The 24,070-nt window shown below is 56.1% G+C and overlaps 1 protein-coding gene across 5 annotated transcripts in view; it reads right to left on the bottom strand.

Moving 5' to 3' along the window:
* PRR5 (proline rich 5) overlaps positions 1 to 24,070 on the bottom strand; it is a 67,022-nt gene that overhangs the window by 26,879 nt on the left and 16,073 nt on the right. For 3 of the 5 annotated variants that reach the window (XM_054242545.2, XM_035273547.3, XM_035273522.3), the window contains exon 2: positions 9,000 to 9,116. The exons of 1 other annotated variant lie outside the window; for it this stretch is intronic. In XM_054242545.2, the coding sequence (XP_054098520.1) occupies positions 9,000 to 9,116 (117 nt within the window). Of the gene's footprint in view, positions 1 to 8,999; positions 9,383 to 24,070 lie in introns of those variants that run through there. One more of the 5 variants, XM_035273525.3, reaches the window with a different exon arrangement.

Below are 24,070 nucleotides of genomic sequence, written 5' to 3'. Positions count from 1 at the left end.
CCACTGCCTTGGGGTCTGGTGTCACGCACACTACCCTCCCCGCCATCCCTCGAGGCCTCAGGCTGGAGCTGCACTAGCTTCTTCCCGCCCCGGGACCTCCATCCCACTGTTCCCGCTGCCGGAGGCTCTCCCTCCACTGCCCTCCCTCATGGCTGCGCGGGAGATCCAGCTGCTCTGACCACCGTCTTCCCTTTTGGCTAGACCGCCCCATGCCCCGCCTGGGGTCACACTCTGGCTGCACAGAGCAAAGCCCAGTGAGCACCTGTCAGGAAACACCTGCCTTCAAACACCTGGACGCGCCCTTCCGTGCGCAGAGATCTAAGCATCTCTTGGGCTCCTATCCACACTCCCCACCCCTGCCTCCTCCCTCTGCGGACCCCGAACTTCCTCCCATCTGCAGGTTCGTCCAAGGTGCAGGCCTGGGTTTGAATCCCAGCACTATGCTTCCCGGCTGAGTAACTCGGCCAAGTTACCTGGGCAGTCAGTGGCTTAGTGTTCCCAACTGGACAATGGACTTCTCAGTACAGCACCTCCCTCCGGGGATGTTGTAACCTTAGGACGCCCCGCCCCGCCCCGTCTTGCCCCCCCTGCCCTGCACCTTCTCTGTGAAGCTCTAGGGAGGGGCTCAACTCTACACCTTGCCCACACCCGGCTGGGTCCACCTACTCTGTGGCTTCTCAGTGTCTAACCACCAGTCCCTAAGTTATAGGAGCAGACGCAGAGGTACATGTCCAGAGTCACACAGCGTGGTACCTGCAGAGGCCCCACCCCCACCCCCAGGCCGCTCAGGACCTCTGCTCCTCTCCATCCCCACCCAAACCCTCAGGAGAGGGTGGGGTAAGGGTGTTTGGTAAACAAGACTTGCTGCGGGCCACTCAGGGGGAGGAAGGGTGGCCAGGGTAGGAGGCCCTCAGGTGACCCAGCATCTCCCAAAACAGAAGCAAAACCCCAGCTGCCCCTCCTGTCCCAGCAAAGAGGCCCATTGGGGCACGTGTCACCGTCTCCTGGAAACCACAGGGGACTCTGCCATGGCTTCTGGATGCAGCCTCGAGTGGAAATGGCCCATGACCTCCCTTCTCCAGATGTGGACTGCCTCCTCTAGGAAGCCCTCCAGCCCTTGCAGGCAGAGCCCTCCCAGGGCAGGGCTTTCCATCTCAGGAGGGCCAGGCCAAGTCCCAGCAGGGGGGTCAGCACCTCCTGAGCGCTGGGCAGGTGCAGGGGAGGAGAAAAGGGCGGGACCCTTAGGGAGGCTCCAGGCCGGGGCTTGGGCTGAAGAGGAAGAGCTGAGGCCCTAGGGACTGATCTGGGGGCACTTGCCTGTGGTCACCCTGGCTAGGGCCACCGTAGGGCTGTGTGGGGGTATCTAGGCCCAAATGACAAAGCCAGGCTCTGCCCCATCTGCCCTGAACAGAACCTGGAGGGGGACAGTGGTGTGTCCTTGGCCTCCCCTCGCTGCCTGCCCACCCTCAGGTCCCTGTGACTCACATCCCACCTCCACCCTCCCCCTCCCCAGCATGAGGCAGGGTGCGGAGGGGCTGTGGATGGGGGGTCGGAGTGGCATGTCACCACACACACACACACACACACGCACACGCGCACACACACGCACGCGCACACACACACGCGCGCACACACACAAGCGCGCACACGCGCGCGCACACACGCGCGCACACACACACGCGCACACACACGCGCGCACACACACACGCGCACACACACGCGCGCGCGCACACACACACGCACACACATACACACACGCGCGCACACACACACACACACACGCGAGGAAAGGAGAATTGCTCAGGTGTAGGTTTCCGTGACCACCGAACGAATTACCCCAACTCAGTGGCTGACAGCAACTCAAATTCATTCCCTCACGGTTCTGAGGTGGAAGTTCTTTTTTCTGTTTGCTTTCTTGAGATGGCATCTCACTCTGTCACCCAGGCTGGAGTGGCACAATCTCGGCTCACTGAAACCTCCGCCTCCCAGGTTCAAGCGACTCTCTTGCCTCAGCCTCCCGGGTAGCTGGGATTACAGACGTGCACCACCACGTCTGGCTAATTTTTGTATTTTTAGTAGAGACGGAGTTTCACCACGTTGGCCAGGCTGGTCTTGAACTCCTGACCTCAGGTGATTTGCCTGCATCGGCCTCCCAAAGTACTGGCATTACAGGCATGAGCCACTGCTCCTGGCCTGGAAGTTCTAAATCAGTTTCCCTGGGCTAAAGTCAGGGTGTTGGTGGGGCTGTTCCTTCTGGAGGCTCAGGCAGGGGGAGAAATACCTGTCCTGCCTTTTCCAGCTCCCAGAGGTGCCCACATTCTTTAGCTTGGGGCCCCTTCCTCCATCTTCACCGCCAGCAGCGTGACACCTTCCAAACTCTCTGCCCTCGTCAGTGCCTCTCTGTCTCTTCATCCCCACCTCTCCCTCACGCAGCCCCTTGTGATTATGAAGTCCTTTTCAACACATAAAGCTTCACATTGACAGGTTCTGGTAGGGCAAGAGATAGGCCCATCACACCCAGGCTGCTTCTGAGGGTCAGGGAGCTCAGGACCCAGAGCAAGCAGGCAGGGGTGGTGGGCAGCCGAGCTCAGGCCCCTCACTGTCCCAGACCCCCATCCAGCCTGAGGCTTCAGCCGACATCCTCTGGCCTTCAGAGGCCCCGAGAGCAGGTGCTTCCAGCAAGACCTAGGTTGAGTCCCAGCTTCCGCCCCAGCTCACCTGGGCAGTCCCTGCACCGTTTTTTTTTTTTTTTTTTTGAGACAGAGTCTCACTCTGTCACCCAGGCTGGAGTGCAATGGCGAGATCTCTGCTTACTGCAACCTCTGCTTCCCCGGCTCAAGTGATTCTCCTGCCTCAGCCTCCCGACTAGCTGGGACTATAGGCGCGCGCCACCACGTCCGGCTAATTTTTGTAATTTTAGTAGAGATGGGTTTCACCATCTTGGCCAGGCTGGTCTTGAACTCCTGACCTCAGGAGATTTATGGCCTCGGCCTCCCAAAGTGCTGGGGTTACAGGTGTGAGCCACCGCGCCCAGCTGCCCTGTTCTGAGCCGCAGTTCTGAACCTTAGTTTGCTCATCTGAAAAATGGGAGTACTGCGCTCACCTTAAAGGTTGCTGTGGGGATGAAAGGTCATCCACAGGACCCAGCACAGACCGGGGTATAGGTGGTACCCTTGCTGTGAATGTGGAGCGGTGTTGCTGGGGGAGACACACGTGCAGGGTTGGGGCGGGTGCCTGGAGTGGTCATGGCCTCAGCTGGCTCCTGTCCAGGACCAGTGGGGTGCAGACAAGGGTCCTTTAGGGCCCCGCCCCATGCTCCGACCTCAGCTATGGAAGCCAGCTCTTGCCACCAACACCTACCTCACCCTGGCCCCAGTCAGGATGTGCACCCTCCTGTGTCCCTGTGTCTTGGCCCCATATCAGACCTGGGTTCAGACCCCAGACCCTGACATTAGCGGGGGATCCTTTCCTCCTCTGGCATTGGTTTCCCTATTTGTAAGCTGAAGACAGTCACCCTAGCCTGGAGGTGGATTCGTGTGGAGCGAGAAGTGAAACGTCGCCTGCCCTGTGTCAAGCTGGCATCTTGAGGCCAGGCACCGCTCCTGCCTGCCTGCGCCTATACTTCAAGGGGGAGGTGGACCCAGCTCTCTAAAGCCTCAAGCTTTTGGGAGACAGAGGCCTGGCATGAAGGAAGTGTCCCATCACGGTTGAGGCCTTCCAGCCCAAACACACAGAGGGGCTTGTGTTGGGATGGACTGTAGGGTTGGGGCTGGGGGAGCTTCTCCCACCCCCAGCGGGGGTGCCCAGCAGTGGTTGGCCCTGCTGGGGATCCCAGAGGTGAGGGCACCTGGTGGGGCACTGGCTCAGAGGGCTTGGGCACCCCCATGTGCCCTCATGGCATTTTGGGGCCCGCTCTGGATCTGGGGCATCTTTTGGGAGTTTCACTAGAGCCTCTGGGGCTGGGGGAGGCAGGAAGGAATGACAAGATGCATCCCCTGAACTCCTAAATTCGGGTGCCAGGAAACACAGGCTGGGGCCAGGCCTAGGGCACAAGCACAGAGCCCACGGAGGGTATGCTGACAGCTAGGGCCTGGGGGGTCACTGGGCCGCCTGTTCCCGCCGGAGCCTCCAAGCTGGGCACCCTCATGCCCTAGCTCCTGAGGCTGGCGCAGGCCCTCCTCCACACAGGCCCTCCCCCAGGGCTACTTCATCTCTGCCTGCAGGGCACGCCCCCGAGGCCACTCATGTCCAACCTCGTCCTCCAGCGGGAAGATGTGAAAGCACAGCCTGCTTGGCCCCACAGCCCAAGAGCACGGCCTTCATGGCTGGAGGCCCCACAGGGGCGCAGGGGCCAGACCCAGTGAGGAGCAACCTGGAGCTGGCAGGGAACAGGGACAAGGGGCCTTGAGGAGGGAGGAAGGAAGGGGATTAGGATGGGGGCCCAGGGAGTGGCAGATCAGCCTTTGCGTCTTCATCTGTCACCCCACCAGCCTGGGAGGGCCCAATGGGGACATGTCTCTGCAGCCTTGGCACTGGGTGGCAGACCTGTCACAGGCTGGGGGCAAAACCTCACCAAGAGATGAGGAGTGGGCACTCAGGAAACAAGCTCTGGGGTCCTAGTTTAGGTTCTGTTAGGGAAGCCTGCCTGGCATCCACACTTCCCTTACAAGCATTTCCTGGGCTGAGTGCAGTAGCTCATGCATGGAATCCCAGCACTTCGGGAGGCTGAGGTGGATGGATTGCTTGAGCTCAGGAGTTCGAGATCAGCCTGGGCAACATGGCAAAACCCTACCTCTACCAAAAAAAAGGAAAATTAGCCGGGAGTGGTGGCACACACCTGCAGCTACTTGGGAGGCTGAGGTAGGAGGATCGCTGGAGCCTGGGAAGTCGAGGCTGCTGTGAGGCATGATTGTGCCTCTGTACTCCAGCCCAGGTGTCAGAACCCTGTCTCAAAAGAAAAAAAAAAAAAAAAAAAAAAGCATTTCCTGCCTACAGAATCAACATCCGTGGAGGAAAGAGTGGAAGGTGGACCCCAGCAAAACTCTCAGCACTCCAGTGCCCCAGCTTGCCTTCTTCCCACACCTCCAGTTACTTGCCCCCTTGTGTATTTACCCAAGCCTCCCTCTGGGAACTCTAAGCTCCAGGAGGCCGTCCTCTGCTGAATCTATGCCCTGGGCAGCCAGTGCCAGCAGTCAATGAATGAATGAATGAATGAATGAATGAATTGATCAATGACTTAGATTGAATTCTCATGACAGAGCAAGCCTTACACCTGACCTGGAAATAGGGTCTTTGCAGGGGTAATTCTAATTAAGGATCTGGAGATGAACTCATCCTGGACTTAGGGTGGGCCCTAAATGCTATAACTAGTGTTTTTACAAGAGAAAGGAGAGGGAGCTGGGTGTGGGGGGTCTCACCTGTAATGCCAGCACTTCGGGAGGCCGAGGTGGGCAGATCGCCTGCGGTCAGGAGATAGAGACCAGCCTGACCAACAAGGTGAAACTAAACTAGTCTCTCTAAAAAATACAAAAATTAGCTGGGCATGGTGGTGGGCGCCTGTAATCCCAGCTACTCGGGAGGCTGAGGCAGGAGAATCGTTTGAACCTGTGGGGATGGAGGATACAGTGAGCCAAGATCATGCCACTGCACTCCAGCCTGGGTGACAAAGCAAGATTCTGTCTCAAACAAAAAAACAAAAACAGGTGCGATGGCTCACGCCTGTAATCCCAGCACTCTGGGAGGCCGAGGTAGGCAGATCGCAAGGTCAGGAGATCAAGACCATCCTGGCTAACATGGTGAAACCCCATCTCTACTAAAAATACAAAAAATTAGCCGGGTGTGGTGGCGGGTGCCTGTAATCCCAGCTACTCAGGAGGCTGAGGCAGGATAATCACTTGAACCTGGGAGGCAGACGTTGCAGTGAGCCAAGATCGTGTCACTGCACTCCAGCCTGGGTGACACAGTGGGACTCCATCTCAAAAAAAAAAAGAGAAAGGAGAGGCAGACTTGGATATGCAAATGAAGAGGAGGCACAGATTGGTGGCACGCAGCCACAAGCCAAGGAGCCACCAGAAGCTGCGAGAAGCAGGGAAGGCTCCTCCCCTAGAGCCTCTGATGGGACGCAGCCCTGTGACACCTGGACTTCAGAGTCTGGCTCCAGAACTGTGAGGGAACACATTTCTGCTGTTTTAGACCAAGTTTGTGATCCTTTGTTACAGCAGCTCTGGGAAGCTAATACAGTCACATAGATAGAATGGGGTGTCTCCTGGACTCACAATGAGCCCACAGCTTAGAAAGCTAGGCCCCACAGAAGGACAGCTGCCCCCAACCCAGCACAGACCTGTTGTCCTGGGGGGCCTTGCTAGGCAGGGAGCACTGCTAGGAGTGGAAGCAGGCAGACAGGTACCAGAAGGGGTGCCCTGGCCCCTACAGTTTCTACGCAGGGACTGAGCTGGGGAAGGCACTTTGTCTTCTTTTGTCTCCGTCTCCCACACCTGCTGGGGAGGACAACCAGGGCTCAAGGCTCTGCTGCTTCCTGTGCAGGTGATGGGTGAGCTGGGCAGGTCTCCTGGGTGCTCTCTGCCCTTCTGCACCTCTCAGTGGGGGGTGCTGGGAATACCTCCCCCACTGGGCTACAAGAGTGGCCAAGTCAGTTAAGGGCGGTGAACAGGGCTGGCCTAGGACCTAGCACGTAAGAGGAATGCGGGAGGCTGGGCGAGGTGGTGCACGCCTGTAATCCCAGCACTTTGGGAGGCCAAGGTGGGCAGACTGATTGAGGTCAGGAGTTCGAGACCAGCCTGCCCAACATGGCGAAATCCCATCTCTACTAAAAATACAAAAATTCGCGGGGGAAAAAAAAGATAAAGAAATAAAAGAAAAATAAAGAGAGAAAGAAATTTGCTGGGTGTGGTGGCAGGTACCTGTAATCCCAGCTACTCCAGACGCTGAGACAGGTGAATCGCTTGAACCCGGGAGACGGAGACTGTGGTGAGCTGAGATAGGGCCATTGCACTCCAGCCTGGGCAACAAGAGTGAAACTCCGTCTCACCCCCCCCCCACAGTACAATAAATGGCTGTGCTGGTGCGCCTGGAGGTGACACGGTCCTAAGGGCTGGGAGACCCAGAGAGACCCAGACCCAGAGCCCAGGAGGTACCGGGGGAGGGGCTGGCATTTCTCTGCACTCTGCCAGGCTGCTGAGTGAAATCTGATGGGGGGCCCCAGCAGACTCTCTCTGCAAGGCCTCCCTGAGCTGTGAGAAGACACTTGAGACTCAGAGCCCACTCCAGGGTCACAAAAGGTGGGGTGAGGGCAGTGTGTAAGCCCTCAGAGCCAGCACCCAGCCAGTGCCCCCACCTATCTGGGGACCCAAAGCAGGATGTGCCAGCTTGGGGGTGGGAGGGAGCTCACCAAGTGGCTGTGGGTGGGTGCTTAGGCACTGGCTGACTCCTGTAGAGCCCTCCAAATGCCATCCCTACAGGGACACCCTGACACGGGTCTCCTGCGTGAGTCTGGGCTTGAGCTGTGAGGTAGAGGACCTACTGTGTGCTAAGTACTGTGCTGAGGGCTTGACGTTGCGTGTCCAGATTTCATCCCTACAGCAGCTCTGTGAGGTGGGCACTGTTATCAACCCGTTTTATGGATAAGGAAATTGAGGAGCACAGAGGTGAAGTGACTTGTTAAGACCACGGAGTAGGGAAGAGGCAGAGTTGGGATTTGGAATAAGTCTGTTCAGCTCTTTCCTCTAAATCACAGCAGAGAATAGGGAGAGAGGTGACTTTTATGTCAATACTGGAGGACCAGAGCAGGACTCTTTTTTTTTTTTGAGATAGGGACTTGCTCTGTCTCCCAGGCTGGAGTGCAGTAGCACCACCAGGCTCATGGCAGCCTCGATCTACCCGGCTCAACTAATCCTCCCGCTTTGGCCTCCCAAAGTGCTAGGATTACAGGTGTGAGCCGCCGTGCCAGGCGGAGAACACAACTCTGTGCAGTCGCTGGCCCAACAGGAGTCCTTCCTTCACTGTTCCCACCCCAGCCCTCCCCATAGGGAGGAAGGCGAATATCCACTGATGGAGAGGGAAACAGGCGGGCACAGCCAGCCCTCGAGCAGTTTGTGACTCAGAGAGAAGAGACCATGTTTGCAGAGGGTCTCGCTGGCAGCCCTGCACCCACCATGACGCTCACAATGCATTCAATGAACTGAAAAAAACGTGTCTCCAAGTGACAGCCGGGTTCCTGGTGGCCAAGACCACAGCCGGGGGAGCATCTGGCAAGATTTCACTGCCAGGTGTGGGGCGAGGGGGCAGGGTCTGCAGCCTCCGGTAACAGCCTGCCTCACTTTCCCCCGGCCTCCATTTTCCTAGGGAGCAGAAACGCTGGGGAGTTCCACTAAATTAGCCTCCTCTTTTCCGGATCCCAGCCTCGCTCCTCAAACACAGCTGGGGGAGGGGGCTTCCCAGGTTCCTCCTTGTCTGGGAATCACCCCCAGAGGAGGGTCCTCCACGGACCGCCGCGCAGCGCCGCACCCCTGCTGACAGCTGGAGGACAGGAGGCCTATCCAGGGAAAGCGTAAGGAACCTTAAAGAGACACAGGAAGCCTGAGCGACCCACCCACTGCGCCCCGAGGCTCCCGTGCTCAACTGCAAAATGGGAAAAATACTTGCTGCTCCGTTAACCTCCCGGGTTGTCACGAGCACCGGAGTGGAGACGTGGAAAGACCCCAGGTGGGAGGAGGGCACGCGAGTTCCAGGCCCACCCCGCCGCCCACCGCGCCGGCGGGCCTCGCTCCGGTCCCCGTGTTCTGGAACCACGCGGCACTCAACTTTGCTCCAGGCCCGCACCACTCCAGAGGAGCAAGTTCTCTGCAAACTGTGAAGCGCCGCGCCGCCTTCGGCACGGTTCCCGGCTCGGCTCGGGGCGGCCCGTCGTCCGCGGACAGGCTCTGGGGGGTCCCCTCCCCCGGCTCCGGGACCCCGGGCGGGCCGGGAGGGCGCGGCCTTACCTGTTCCAGGTGGCGTTGGCGCAGGCCCGGCGCTGCTGCGTGCCCCGCTCGTCCGCCGCGGCGGCCGGCTCTCTCTTGCCCAGGTCACTGAGGCTGGGCGAACTCATGAACTTCAACCTGCGGAGAGTCCTCATGGTGACCCGGGCGCCTCGCGCCGCGCCCTGCGCCACGCCGCGCCGAGGGCCCCGGGCCGGCGCTGCGCCCTCTACGCGGAAACTCGGGCGAGAGCAGGAAGCCGAGCGGCCCCGCGGGGTCCCGCCGCGGCCCCGCGCCTCCGCCTCGGGTCCCGCGCCGGCCGCCCCGCCGGGTTAATCATTGCACGGAGCCGCTCAGCGTGGAGCGCCAGGCGCGCGGCCAGCACCGACCCGGAGCAAACGGAGACCGGGGGCGGGCCCGGGGGCGGGGGCGGGTCGCGGCGCCCCGGGTGGGCGGGGCATCGCGGGTGGGCGGGGCCTCTGGCGAGGGGGCGTGCACAAGAGGCGGGGCCGGCGTCTCCGCGGCCACAGCTGCCAAGACGCTGCGCTGGGTCTGCTCTCTGGGGTCGTGCTCACCCTCCTCCCCTCTTCCGAGGGCCCCACGTGCCCACAGGAAACCAACACGCAAGCCCAAGCGCCGCCCCCCGCCCAGCACTGCGGTCGCACCCCACGATGTCCAGCGACCCCGGTGGTCTCTCCCTCCACATCCCTCCCCGCAAAGGCTGTGCCACAGAGGTGCCTAGGTACCCCTCACCTGAACACAGGCTGCCCCCCACCCCCCAGTTCTCATGAGGACTTTGGGTAGAGGCCTTCAGTCCTCTCCCGGCACCTCGGCTCAAGAACCCACCCTACCCGGGCTCAGCCTAGACCCCCTCGGACAGGACTTCAGCATTGCCTGGCTGCCTGGAGGATTTGCTGGAGTGGCGGGTTGAAGAAGTAGAGGGTTTGCTACTTATCCCCCACCCCAGGTCTCTTGGATGGCAAAACCAAGCCGTCTCCCAAGTCCCTGTGGTGGGAGCAGAGTGCGCCCAGTGAAGGAGGGCACAGCTGGCACTTCCTGCCTGCTTTGCAGAGCACTTTTAGATGGTGGATCTCACATGAACTACTTCCGTCAGGCAGAGGTTCTTCTTCTCCCCATTTTCCAGCTGAGGACATTGAGGCTCACAGGGTGAAATACCTTGCCCAACATTGTGCCATCAACAAATGGCAAACTTGAGCCTCACCACACGGAGAGTCCAGCCCTTTGCACAGGGCCCTCCTCAGTCCCCAGCTTCTGAGATTCCCACAAGGCTTGCCAGACCCTTCCATCAGATAGGGGGCGACAGTGGTAGCTCCAGGAACTGGGAGAGCCCCATATAAAATGTAAGAGAGCCAGGCGAGTGGCTCACGCCTGTAATCCCAGCACTTTGAGAGGCCTAGGTGGGCAGATCACCTGAGGTCCGGAGTTCAGGCTGACCAATGTGGAGAAACCCCATCTCTACTAAAAATACAAAATTAGCCAGGCGTGGTGGGTGGCGGGTGCCTGTAATCCTAGCTACTCGGGAGGCTGAGGCAGGAGAATTGCTTGAATTTGGGAGGCGGAGGTTGTAGTGACAGGGATTGTGCCACTGCACTCCAGCCTGGGCAACAACAGGGAAACTCAGTCTCAAAAATAATAATAATGAAAATAAAATATAAATAAATAAATAAATACATACATAAAATAAGATGAGAGAGAGCCTTGTGAAGAGTCTTTGTCTAGTGCAATTCAACCAGTGTCTCCCGAGCACTTCCTGTGTTCCAGACACACATGCCATCATCTTCGGGAGACAGAGCCGTAAACAGACAAACTCGCTCATCGGTAAAGCAGATGGATGGGTCGGTCCATCCCACAGGCAGCAACAGCTGCTTTATACACTGTCAAGTGCTGGACACGTTTTCTTTTTCTTTTTGAGACAGAGTCTCACTCTGCAGTCCAGGTTGAATGCAGTGGCACCATCACAGTCTCTGCAGCCTCAACCTCCTGGGTTCAGGCAACACTCCCACCTTAGCCTCCTGAGCAGCTGGGACTACAAGGTGGGTGCCATTATGCCTGGCTAATTTTCTTTTTCTTTTATGATGAAGTTTTGCTCTTGTTGCCCAGGCTGGAGTGCAATGGCGCAATCTTGGCTCACTGCAAATTTCCACCTCCCGGGTTCAAGCGATTCTCCTGCCTCAACCTCCCGAGTAGCTGAGATTACAGGCACCCACCACCATGCCAGGCTATTTTTCTGTTTTTTTTGTATTTTTAGTAGAGACGGGGTTTCACCATGTTAGCCAAGCTGGTCTCGAACTCCTGACCTCAGGTGATCCTCCCACCTCGACCTCCCAAAGTGCTGGGATTACAGGCGTGAACCACTGCGCCCAGCCCCCTGGTTAATTTTTTAAATAGAGATAGGGTCTTGCTATGTTGCCCAGGCTGGTCTCGAACTACTGGACTCAAGCAGTCCTCCCGCTTAGGCCACTCATAGTGTTGGGATTACAGACATGAGCTACTGCACCCAGCCCATGCTCTCAAACTACAGGAACACGGTATCTTAGATCCCAAACCAAACTTCCTAGCCTAGACAAGGATTCCCTACCTTATCGGTATAAAATGAAACCTAAAAGATTACTAAAGCGTGTACTGCATTGTCTCTGAAAAGAATTAAATCGGAGGATAAGCCCAGATCTGTGACTCCTTGGAGGGGCCTTTGAGACCTGCTTGCTCTCTGGCTGCAGGTCCCTCCCCCGCCCCAGAAGGTCTTTCAGAGAACTTGGAGAAGTTAGAAGTCCCTGTCTCTGACCGCCTTCACTCTTGGTTAGGCTCAGGGGTTGTCCAGATGACTTTCTTTCCATCCCATGCCATAAACCAGGAGTGCAAGAACCATGACTTGTGCGCTGCTAGTCACTGTGCCTAGTACAGAATGGGTGCTTCACAGACACCTGATTTAATGGAAGGATGAACATTTATCTCATAAGACTGAAGGGATTAGGCCAAGCGCGGTGGCTCAAGCCTGTAATCCCAGCACTTTGGGAGGCCGAGGTGGGTGGATCACGAGGTCAAGAGATCGAGACCATCCTGGTCAACATGGTGAAACCCCGTCTCTACTAAAAATACAAAAACAATTAGCTGGGCATGGTGGCGCGTGCCTGTAATCCCAGCTACTCAGGAGGCTGAGGCAGGAGAATTGCCTGAACCCAGGAGGCGGAGGTTGCGGTGAGCCGAGATCGCGCCATTGCACTCCAGCCTGGGTAACAAGAGCGAAACTCCGTCTCTAAAAAAAAAAAAAAAAACAGTAAAGGGATTACACTGGACCACATTGGTGAAAATGCCTCACAAAAGTGCCTAGGCTAGGCTGGATGTGGTGGCTCACATCTGTAATCTCAGCACTTTGGGAGGCCGAGGCAGGCGGATCTCGAGGTCAGGAGATCAAGACCATCCTGGCTAACATTGTGAAACCCTGTCTCTACTAAAAATTCAAAAAATTAGCTGGGTGTGGTGGTGCGTGCCAGTAGCCCCAGCTACTCAGGAGGCTGAGGCAGTAGAATCGCTTGAACCTGGGAGGCAGAGGTTGCAGTGAGCTGAGATTGCACCACTGCACTCCTGCCTGGGCGCCTGGGCGACAGAGTGAGACTCTGTTTCGAAAAGAAAAAAAAAATGTCCAAAGCAGCAAAGCAGAGCCGCTGGGATCCGGAGGGGATGAAATGTTTCCCATGCTAGAGGCGGGCTCTCGGGAAGGGGCTGGCTTTGTGGGCTCAGCCAAGCCTTGTGGGAAGAACTTGCTGGCCAAGGGCAGGGCAGGGCTGGTGGGGGGGGGCGGCTCCAGAAGTGGGGGAGGCCTGACTGCCCGGGGTAAGAAATCAGAGAGAAATGGGCGGCTGGAGGTGGGAGGCCGGAGGAGGGAAGCGGATGGGCAGTTGGGGGGCTGGAATGCCGCAGGCATCTGGGAGAAGTGACCACCCAGAAATTCCAGAGGTGGGGATGGCTGAGGAATTTTAAAGATATCTTTCAAAAAAGGCACCTCTAGTCAGCGTTAAGGAATTAGCTGTAACCTCTCGCCGGCCCCAGCCACAGATGTGTAAAATCGTCTACGCCCAGGAGCCCAGCGCCAGGAGGGCAGTGGGGGCTCCCGCAGAGGTGCTGCCGCCCAGGGTTTGGGCTGTGACGGGCAGAGAGGGCACAGCTGTGGGGCTGTACAGCCCAGCTCCCCATGCCAGAAAGCCCAGGCAGAGGCCAGGAGGGGACATAGCTGTCATAAACCCTCAGAGCAGGGGACAATCAGGGGATGAAGGGCAGAGTCCAGCCCCTAAGTGTGTTCTGTGTGTTCTTCAGTGTTGGAGGGGAAAAGAATCCCAAAAAACCAAACTGCATGTGGCCAACATTTTACAGCAGAGATTGACACAAAAACCCGGATTCTGGCTGCCCTGGAAGCATCAGATGACAGGCCTGCGGGGCCTGGGTCCTACGTGACAGCAGGCCCCAGGGCTCCGGGTGCCCACACAGACCTCCTCTCACTTATGGGGCTTTCCGGGTCTAATGAGGGGTCTGGGGAACCCGGAAATTGTATTGCAGAGGGGTCCCCTGGGCAGGGCTCATTTGTGTCTGAGACACAGAGACAAATGGACACATTCATATGTCCCCAAAGCCACCAGAGTGACCCCCACTCCAGACTCATTCACATATCCCCAAAGCCACCAGAGTCTTCACAGACTTATTCACATACCCCCAAAGCCACCAGAGTAACCCCCACTCCGGACTCACTGACACACCCCCAAAGCCACCAGAGTGACCCCTGCTCCAAACTCATTCACACATCCCCAAAGCCACCAGAGTCTTCACAGACTTATTCACACACACCCCAAAGCCACCAGAGCAACCCCCACTCCAGACTCACACATCCCCAAAGCCACCAGAGCAACCCCCACTCCGGACTCACACACCCCCAAAGCCACCAGAGTGACCCCTGCTCCAAACTCATTCACACATCCCCAAAGCCACCAGAGCAACCCCCACTCCAGACTCACGCATCCCCAAAGCCACCAGAGCAACCCCCACTCCGGACTCACACACCCCCAAAGCCACCAGAGTGATCCCTGCCCCAGGAAGGTGCCAGGCCCGATGGCATCAACCATGTCCTCTCATCCCTGGTACCCAAACTCATTCCAAACTCCCCTGGCCAGTGGGGTATAGTGAGCCGGTAGAGGACCCTAGTCACCAAGGGGGACCCTGATGTCCTCAGAACTACCCTTCTGAAGGGCCGAAACCCCTAAGCCTGGCTCAGTCCCTCACTCACAGACTAACCACTGGACAGCCAGGGACCAGAACGGACTGGTAAGTCAGGACAGTTCATGACCCCAGAAGGCTGAGCTCTAGTGCACCAGCAATACAAGTGACATCGTGATCTCTGGGACACCAGCAATACAAGTGACATCGTGATCTCTGGGACACCAGCCAACCGAAGGGAGGAGACAGTGTACCCCTGAAGGGGCCAGTTCGGGGTCCAGGGAGGGACACTAGAGGCAGGGTACAGGCGGCCCCTAAACCTACTGCCCCGTGTTGTCCCCACAAGGCTGTCCAGTAGGAGACCAGTCCCATTTTACAGACAGAACCAGAGGCTCAGGGAAGCCAAGGCTCCTGTCCAAGGTCCGAGTCAGCAAGTGGCAGAGCTGAGGCTGGAGCCCAACCGGCCGAGCAGGAGAGAGAGACAGCCTCCAGCTCGCCCATTCTCCTGGGGGCGCTGCCATCCGTCGGGTGCTGATCTCAGCTGTCCGTGCCCTGCCCGCGTCCTGGGCACTGCCTGCTCTGGAGGGGCACTTCTGCCCCCTGGTGGCAAAGCCTGGTGTTCCCTCAAAGCCGACCCGAGAGAGTCCCTCTTGCACCGTTGAGGAGCAGCCTGGTCAGTCCTAGACAACTGGGGAGAGGCCTGGAGATTGCCTGGCGTTGTCCCCACAGTCTCTGCGATCCAGGCACATCCCATCCCTTCCCTGGGGTGGGCGAGGAGGGTGACACCACTGCCCTACGAGGGCACAGAAAACATTCATGCATAGTCACTGGGCACACCAAGGGCTTGGTGACCACTGCTGGGGTGGTGGCGTGGCAGGAGATTCCTGAGTCAGGGCTGCTATGCTCCGGGAGCCCCGGGTACCCGCGGTGACTGAAGTGCCAAATGGGCAAGGCTCCTCTCTGTGTACCGATTCTCAGTGACCATCCTGAGGCCTCATGGCCAGTCAGCGCCCACGGCAGGACGGGTGTGAGGCCTGTCAGAAGCAACACCTATTGTGTTTCACCAATGGGAGAATCCAGTAGAGACTCCCTTGTGCCAGGTTTGGGGTGGGTGGGCCGACAGTAAAGCTGGGTGGGCTCCTCCTCTCTCAAGATGGAGAACATTTCCTACAGAGGAAATGTTCCCCTCTGGTGGCCCTCCAGCCAGGATCAACTGTTACTATTTCCATTTCATGGATAGGGAAACTGAGGCTGTGTGGGGAATACAGCAAGGGACAAGAAAGACACAGTCCCTGCCACCATGAGGTGAGCCCACCATCCCATCCTGGCTCTGTCATCTAATCTGTTCATATCCTGGCCACGCGCAGTGGCTTATGCTTGTAATCCCAGCACTTTGTGAGCCGAAGACAGTGGATCACTTGAGGTCAGGAGTTCAAGACTACCCTAGCCAACACTGTGAAGCCCCGTCTCTACAAAAATACAAAAAATTAGCCAGGTGTGGTGACACCTGCCTGTGGTCCCAGCTACTTGAGAGGGTGAAGTAGGAGAATTGCTTGAGCCCCAGAGGTGGCAGTTACAGTGAGCCAAGATCTGGCCATTGTACTCCAGCCTGGGTGACAGGGCGGGACTCCATCTCAAAATCAATCAATCTGCTCATGTCCGCCGTGAGGTTTGAGGATGGACCATCTTCCCTTACGTCTTCTCTTGACCATCTGAGCTACCAGGACTCCATCTGGCCCCTTCTCCACCCTGGTGGTCTGGTCCTGTGTACTCGTGACACGTGCCCTCCTTTTGCTCTGGATCCCCGTTCTAGGGGCCAGTTCTAGGAGCGGGCTCTGGCCAGTAGGTCCCTAGTCTTAATACACCAGACGTCACACATGCACCTGCATGAGAATCTCTCTCCACGCCACCTTCCCACCTGTCAGCCAGGTCTTGAACGTCAATCCGTTTCCAAAGTCTCTTTCGGGGCAGGTGTTTTGTAACCAGATCCTGGTCTCTCAATACGTGCCTCTGTGGTACAAGGACGTGGCTGTCCAAGCTCGAGCACGGCACTGCAGAGAGAGCCAGGTTTCAGAATCTCCCAAACCGGGTCTGCCCCCAGCTCCGCCACCTCCTTTGTGTCCAAGTTGTCAGAATCAGCCTGATGCAGTGGCTCATGCCTGTAATCCCAGCACTTTGGGAGGCCGAGTTGGACAGATCACCTGAGGTCAGGAGTTCAGAACCAGCCTGGCCAACATGGTGAAACCCTGTCTCTACTAAAAATACAAAAAATAGCCAGGCGGGGTGGTGTGTGCCTGTAATCCCAGCAACTAGGGAGGCTGAGGCAGGAAAATCGCTTAAACCCGGGAGGCGGAGGCTGCAGTGAGCTGAGATCATGCTGCCGCACTCCAGCTTGGGTGAGAGAGCTGGACACCATTTAAAAAAAAAAAAAAAGTTGTCAGAATCAAAATGGAGTCACTTGTGTTTTAAAAACCCTGACAGGCTGGGCACACTTTGGGAAGCCAGGGCAGGTGGATCACCTGAGGTGGGGAGTTTGAGACCAACCTGACCAACACGGAGAAACCCTGTACAGAAACCACAGCCTTGCACGAAGGCCACGGCAAGCATAACCACAACACCCCTGCAAGGACGTCTGCTCAGCAACCGTCTGTCCGACGTCGGGCCGGGGCCACCCTCGTGACTGATCTTCACGGCAGGGATAGTAATCTCAACACAATTGTGTCATCCTCCTCTTCTTTCCCTTAACAACCTCTGTCTTCCTCAGATCCCTGAACACACACAGGGTCCACTGTGCACGTGTTCCCATCGCAATGCCCGATTCCTGAAGAAAGGCCGTCTTCTTGCAGGCAGCTCTTCTCTGCTTGTTATTTTATTGTTATTTTTTGAGACAGTCTCACTCTGTCGCCCAGGCTGGAGTGCAGTGGCAAGATCTTGGCTCACCGCAACCTCCACCTCCTGGGTTCAAGCAATTCTCCTGCCTCAGCCTCCCAAGTAGCTGGGATTACAGGCACGCACCACTGCACCCAGCTAATATGTGTATTTTTAGTAAAGGCAGGTTTCACCATGTTGTCCAGGCTGGTTCTGAACTCCTGACCTCAGGTGATCCACCCGCCTCAGTCTCCTAAAGTGCTGGGATTATAGGCGTGAGCCATAGCGCCTGGCCTCTGCTTGTTATTTAGGTTGATATCTGCAATTCCTTCTCTGTCAAGCTTCGGTCTTTGTCCTTGGAGTGGGGAGATAAGACCACATACCTCCTGGTGTTAGTGAGCACTTCTTATGGGCCAGTGAGGGGCATCCACCCTTGCATTCCAGAGCGCTCCAAGGCAGGCAGCTACTCCTATCATCCCACTTTACAGGTGGGTAGTTGGGGCTCTGAACGGTTAGGTGATTTATTCTAGCTCTCACAGCTGGGCCAGGATTCAAACTCAGGTGCGTAGGCGGGCGTCAGTGTCCTCCCTACACTAACGAGGACCATGGGTGTCTGGCAGTGACCCAGCACAGAGCATTTGTGCAGGCATAGCAGTTGCCTTTCCCTTTTTTTGGGGGATGAAGTCTTGCTCTGTCACCCAGGCTACAGGGCAGTGGTGCAATCTCAGCTCACTGCAAACTCCAGCTCCCAGGATCAAGCGATTCTCCTGTCTCAGCCTCCTGAGTAGCTGGGATTACAGGTGCCTGCCACCACACCTGGCTAATTTTTGTATTTTTAGTAGAGGCGGGGTTTCACCATGTTGGCCAGGCTGGTCTCGAACTCCTGACCTCAAGTGATCCACTTGCCTCAGCCTCTCAAAGTGCTGGGATTACAAACATAAGCCACCATGCCAGGCCAGCAGCCACCTTTTCTCTTTTTTTTTTGAGACGGAGTCTCACCTTGTCACCAGGCTGGAGTGCAGTGGCGTGATCTCGGCTCACTGCAACCTCTGCCTCCTGGGTTCAAGCGATTCTCCTGCCTCAGCCTCCCCAAGTAGCTGGGATGACAGACACCTGCCGCCATGCCTGGCTAATTTTTGTATTTTTAGTAGAGATAGGGTTTCACCATGTTGGCCAGGCTGGTCTCGAACTCCCGACCTCAGGTGGCCTGCCTGCCTCAGCCTCCCAAAGTGCTGGGATGACAGATGTGAGCCACCACGCCTGGCCTTTTTTTGAGACAGGGTCTTACTCTGTCACCCAGGCTGAAGTGCAATGGTGTGATCATGGCTCACTGCAGCCTTGACCTCCTGGGCTCAGGTGATCCTCCCACCTCAGCCTCCCTGGTAGCTGGGACTACAGGCACACGCCACCACACGTGACTAGTTTATATTTTTGGTAGAGACAGGGTCTTGCTATGTTGCCAAGGCTGGTCTTGAACTCCTGGGATCAAGCAACCCAACCAACTCGGTCTTGGGCTCCCAACACACCCCGATTTCAGACTTTCAGCCTCCAGAACTGTGAGCGGATGAAATTCTGTTTTAAGCCACCTGGCCTATGGTCACTGGTTATGGCAGTCCCAGGACACAAACATGTTGCCTTTCCCCAAACAGAGCCTGTGTGTGCCCTGTCAGGTTCTGGCTTTGACCTCCAGGAAACCCCATGTCCAGACAGGGAGAGGTCCTACCTCAACACTGCAACTTCCGCCTCCTGGGTTCAAGCGATTCTCCTGCCTCAGCCTCCCGAGTAGCTGGGACGACAGGCGCCCGCTGCCACACCTGGGTAATTTTTATATTTTTAGTAGAGACGGGGTTTCACCATATTAGCCAGGCTGGTCTGGAACTCCTGATCTCAAGTGATCTGCCACCTCAGCGGAGTGGAGACAACTTTGTTCCCTCTACCCCTGGTTTCTCCGGGCAAAAAACATAAACTCCAGGACACAGGAGGGGTTATTAAACCATGACAGCAGCCAGGCGATCAGGCACAGAGCAAGCAGGATGCTGAGAGGCGAAACCGAATTCTCCATAGGACGCCAGAGGGCTTGAGGGGTGGCAACCTTTTTTTTTTTGAGACAGAGTTTTGCTCTGTAGCTGAGGCTGGAGTGCGATCATGTGCTCTTGGCTCACCGCAACCTCCGCCTCTGGGGTTCAAGCAATTCTCCTGCTTCAGCCTCCCAAGTAGCTGGGATTACAGGTGCGCACCACCACGCCTGGCTAAAGGGGTTGCAACCTTAATAAAATGCAGCCTAGAAAAAAATCTACCCACTGACAATAAGAGATGACAAGAAAACTTGTCTGAGTCCTGAGTTTGAGGTAGGAAAAAGTGTGCCATTCTCCCGAGAACCTCTAGCCATGCGTCAGCCCTCGCCTAGGATTAGGTTTGAAATTTATAAAGCTTAAACCGAAGAATGCGAAAGTGGCGCCAGGCCCGTGACAGCCCTAGGCTGCTGGGAGAGCAATTATAAGAATGCTCTGGATTGTTAATTGTCATCAACAATAATTTATTGTATATTTCAAAGTCGCTAGAAGAATTGTAAGGTTCCAAACGCAAAGAGGGGTCGGGTGCAGTGGCTCACGCCTGTCATCCCAGCACGTTGGGAAGCTGAGGCGGGTGGATCATCTGAGGCTGGGAGTTTGAGACCAGCCTGGCCAACATGGCGAAACCCCGTCTCTACTAAAATACAAAATTAGTGTCACATGCCTGTAATCCCAGCTGCTTGGGAGGCTGAGGCAGGAGAATGGCTTGAACCTGGGAGGCGGAGGTTGTAGTGAGTCCAGACCCTGCCATTGTACTCCAGCCTGGGCTACGAGATCAAAACTCTGTCAAAAAAAAAAAAAAAAAAAAAATAGCAAAGAAAAGATAAATGTTTGAAGTGATGGCTTTCCCAGTTACCTGGATTGAATCAATAAACATTATGTGCAGAGGTCGAAATATCACACATGCCCCAAAAGCATGTACGAGTGTTCTACATCAGCATCAATCAACATGCTCCGGGGGGCGTGGCTGCGAGCTGCGATTCCCACAGATGAAGTCTTGCTGGAGATAACCTGATGATCCCAAATTACACAACACACAGAAACAGAGGGACAGAGCAAACGCCACACGCACCAGGAGGAAATTCCCGAGACGTGATTGGAAAGAGGGTTAAATTGGCCTCACATAATTAAAGACGTAAAAGAAGGAATCAAAAATACAGCACTTTGGGAGGCCGAGGCGGGTGGATCACCTGAGGTCAGGAGTTCAAAACCAGCCTGGCCAACGTGGCAAAACACCGTCTCTACTGAAAGTACAAAATTCAGCAGGGCGTGGTGGCGTGCGTCTCTAATTCAGCTACCCGGGAGGCTGAGGCAGGAGAATCTCCTGAACCTGGGAGTTCACGCCACTGCACCCCAGCCTGGGCGACAGAGCGAGACCCTGTCTCAAAACAAACAAAAAACCAAAAAAACACAAGAATAGAACAAGATGTTGTAAAAGCCGGGTGCACAATAGGAGAAATTTTCTTCCTTTTTTTTTTGAAACGGTCTCACACTCAGGCTGGAGTGCAGTGCCCTCCAGTGAGATCTCGGCTCACTGCAACCTCTGTCTCCAGGGTTCAAGGATTCTTGTGCCTCAGCCTCCAAGTAGCTGGGATTACAGGTGTGTATCAGCACACCCGGCTAATTTTTGTATTTTTAATAGAGACGGAGTTTCACCATGTTGGCCAGCCTACTCTCGAACTCCTGACCTCAAGTGATCTGCCTGCCTTGGCCTCCCAGAGTGAGGGGATTACAGGCATGAGTCACCACACCTGGCCCTAATAGGGGAACTTCTGATGTGTGGCATCATTACGGTGCTCCCCCAGGGAGAAAGGATGGTACCAGGGAAGCCAGGGCCCTGGGCACAGGGTCTGCAAGCGGAACCGTCTTTCCGGGCACTATCTGGGTTAGAAGGGGACAAAGCTAGGCAGAAGGAGCATCCTGTAGTCTCAGCTTTGATTCCTGGTCCCTCCCTTGGTGCTCGGTATTCTTTGTAGAAGTTCTGGGTCCAGGCGAGGTGCCCCATGCCTGTTATCCCAGCATTTGGAAGGCTGAGGCTGGCGGATCACTTGAGATCAGGAGTTCGAGACCAGCCTGACCAACATGGGGAAATCCTGTCTCTACTAAAAAAAAAAAAAAAAATAGAAAATTAGCCTGGTGAGGTGGTGCACACCTGTAATCTCAGCTACTGGGGAGGCCTGAGGCAGGAGAATTGCTTGAACCCAGGAGGCAGAGGTCACGGTGAGCCAAGATCATACCATTGCACTCCAGCCTGGGCAACAAGAGTGAAACTCTGTCTCAAAAAAAAAAAAAAAAAAAAAAGCTCTGAGCAACTCCAGCTTGTGGTGCCTGGGCATGTCTGAGAGGGTGTCAGGCACCGCAGGCCACGCCTGGCAGAGTCGCAGTGGCTGTGAGTGTGCCTTTCACTGGGGAGAGGGGTGTGGCTTTCACTGCCTTCCCTGAAAGGGCAGGGATCCCACCTTAAGGAAAAGATGAGGGAGAAGCTGTGGAACATCCACAGACTTTGGGTGGGGAGGAAAACATTATTTTTGTGGTTAAATACACATAGTTCTATTCCAGACAGAGGAGAAATCCTTTTTTTTTTTTTTTTTTTAAAGACGGGGTTTCACCACGTTGGTCAGGCTGGTCTTGAACTCCCGACCTCAAGTGATCCGCCCGCCTTGGCCTCCAAAGTGGTTGGATTACAGGTGTGAGCCACCATGCCCAGCCTGAGAAATCCTCTTGTTTGTTTTATGATAGGGTCTGGCTCTGTACATTCGGTCTCTGCTGCCCATTTTACAGATGGCGAGACTGAGGTATTGCACAGAGGTGGGACGTGTAAGGTTCAGAGAGGAGAACATCTCAAAAGAGGGGAGGAGAGAGAAAACAGCACAGATTTAAGTCAGTAGTCAGCCCAGACGCTGACCCACCAGCCTGCCGGCAGCAGGGCCAGGGACTAAGAACGAATCCCCTCTCTGTAACTGGTATCAATGTTATCTTCCAGCCCTGAAAACATTGCAAATGTTTTCCTTACTGCCCTAGGACCTTCCCTGAGTCCGAACGCCCCGCCAGACCTCCCCCAGACCTCCCCGGCTTTGGGTGCCTGTGTCACTAAGTGATTTACTGCCTTTGTTCAACTTCTGTTACTCTTCCCCTCCCATGTAAATCGGCAAATCAACGAAAGCCAAAGACTGTAGGGTCAGACGTCCAGCCAATGGGCCATGACACGGTTTTTCCTCTGCTCCCCCTTGGGTTGTGTGTCTTTAAAAAGAAAAACAGGCTGGGCAAGGTGGCTCACGCCTGTAATCCCAGCACTTTGGGAGGCCAAGCCAGCTGGATCACCTGAGGTCAGGAGTTCAGGACCAGCCTGACCAATATGATGAAACCCTGTCTCTACTACAATACAAAAACTAGCTGAGAATTGCTTGAACCTGTGAGGCAGAGGCTGCGGTGAGCTGAGATCATGCCACTGCACTCCAGCCTGGGTGACAGAGAGACTCTGTCTTAAAAATAAAGAAAGCCAGTTGAATAAAGTCTCCTCCTTCCTCACTCCAGCGTCTGAGGGGTTCTGCCAGCTGCTTATCCTGCAACAAGGTCACCGGCAGAGCAGGACGGTCCCAGAGCACGGGGTAAAAGACACACGTGCAGGGTGGCCCTACTGGGTGCTGGCACTGCAAACCCCTCTACCCTCTGCCCCGGGGCAGATCTCCAGGCCAGAATTTCCACCCACATTTTTCCGAAGAGGAACCGGAGGCTCTGAGGGCAAGCTGACCTGCCGGGTTGCAGGGAGCATGGAAGGGCTGAGACTGGAGCCCAGCTGGGACTGCAGAGCCACAGGCTTCCCACAGTGACCCTGCCCTGCACCGCACAAGTCCTTAGTAACCCCGGCAGCCTCCACTCCAGGAGCACCTGCTTCGTGCTAGGGCCTGAGTCCCACAGCTACCACTTCCTTTCCCCAGAGAGCCACAGGAGGGCAGGTAAGGGAGGCCTTGAGAGGGAGGAGGCCTGAGCCTCCAGAGGTGACATTTTACCCGGGCCTGCAAGGAGGACTTCACCCAGCAAGGCCAAGTGGAGCCAGAGCAGAGCGACAGGAAGGGGCTGCCCCTCTTGCTGTGGATGATGACAGCAGCCGGCCCTGTGCTCTGCACCCACACCCACTGTCTGCCCCTCACCTCACAACGGTGCCCTGGGCAGAGGGCTGGGGGCGGGTGCACACTGGGTGACGCCAGGTGGCACAAGCAGTTGGAGTACAGGCGGGAGGTGACCTCGGGCCTCCTGACTGCACCCCCGCAGTGCTCTTTGCCCTTCCCCATCATCACCAGCACATTTTCTGTCTCTAGTTTTCTTTCTTTCTTTCTTTCTTTTTTTTTTTTTTTTGAGACTGAGTCTTGCTCTGTAGCCCAGGATGGAGTGGCAAGATCTCGGCTCACTGCAACCTCTGCCTCCGGGGTTCAAGTGATTCTCCTGCCTCGGCCTCCCGATTAGCTGGGACTACAGGCACCCACCACCACGCCTGGCTAATTTTTGTATTTTTTTGGTAGAGACAGGGTTTCACCATGTTGGCCAGGCTGGTCTTGAACTCCTGACTTCAGGTGATTCACCCCCCACTCGGCCTCCCAAAGTGCTAGGATTATAGGCATGAGCCACTGTGCCTGGCCATAACCAGCACATTTTCTGCCTCTCTTGAAGCTCAGTCAGCCTGGCTTCAGTTCCTGGCCCCACTGGGCTCACAGCTCGGGCTCTGTGGTTGGGGTGGTCATGGCGGCTTTTTTTTCTTTTTTTTTGAGATGGAGTTTTGCTCATTGCCCAGGCTGGAGTGCAGTGACACGATTTCCGCTCACTGCAACCTCCACCTCCCAGGTTCAAGCAATTCTCCTGCCTCAGCCTCCTGAGTAGCTTGGATTACAGGTGTGTACCACCACACCCAGCTAATTTTTTGTATTTTTAGTAGAG

Source organism: Callithrix jacchus, chromosome 1, assembly GCF_049354715.1.
Source record: "Callithrix jacchus isolate 240 chromosome 1, calJac240_pri, whole genome shotgun sequence".
In the NCBI taxonomy this organism is placed as follows: Eukaryota; Metazoa; Chordata; class Mammalia; order Primates; family Cebidae; genus Callithrix; species Callithrix jacchus.
Note: the sequence above shows the minus strand (reverse complement) of the source record. Positions and strands in the feature narration are given on the sequence as shown.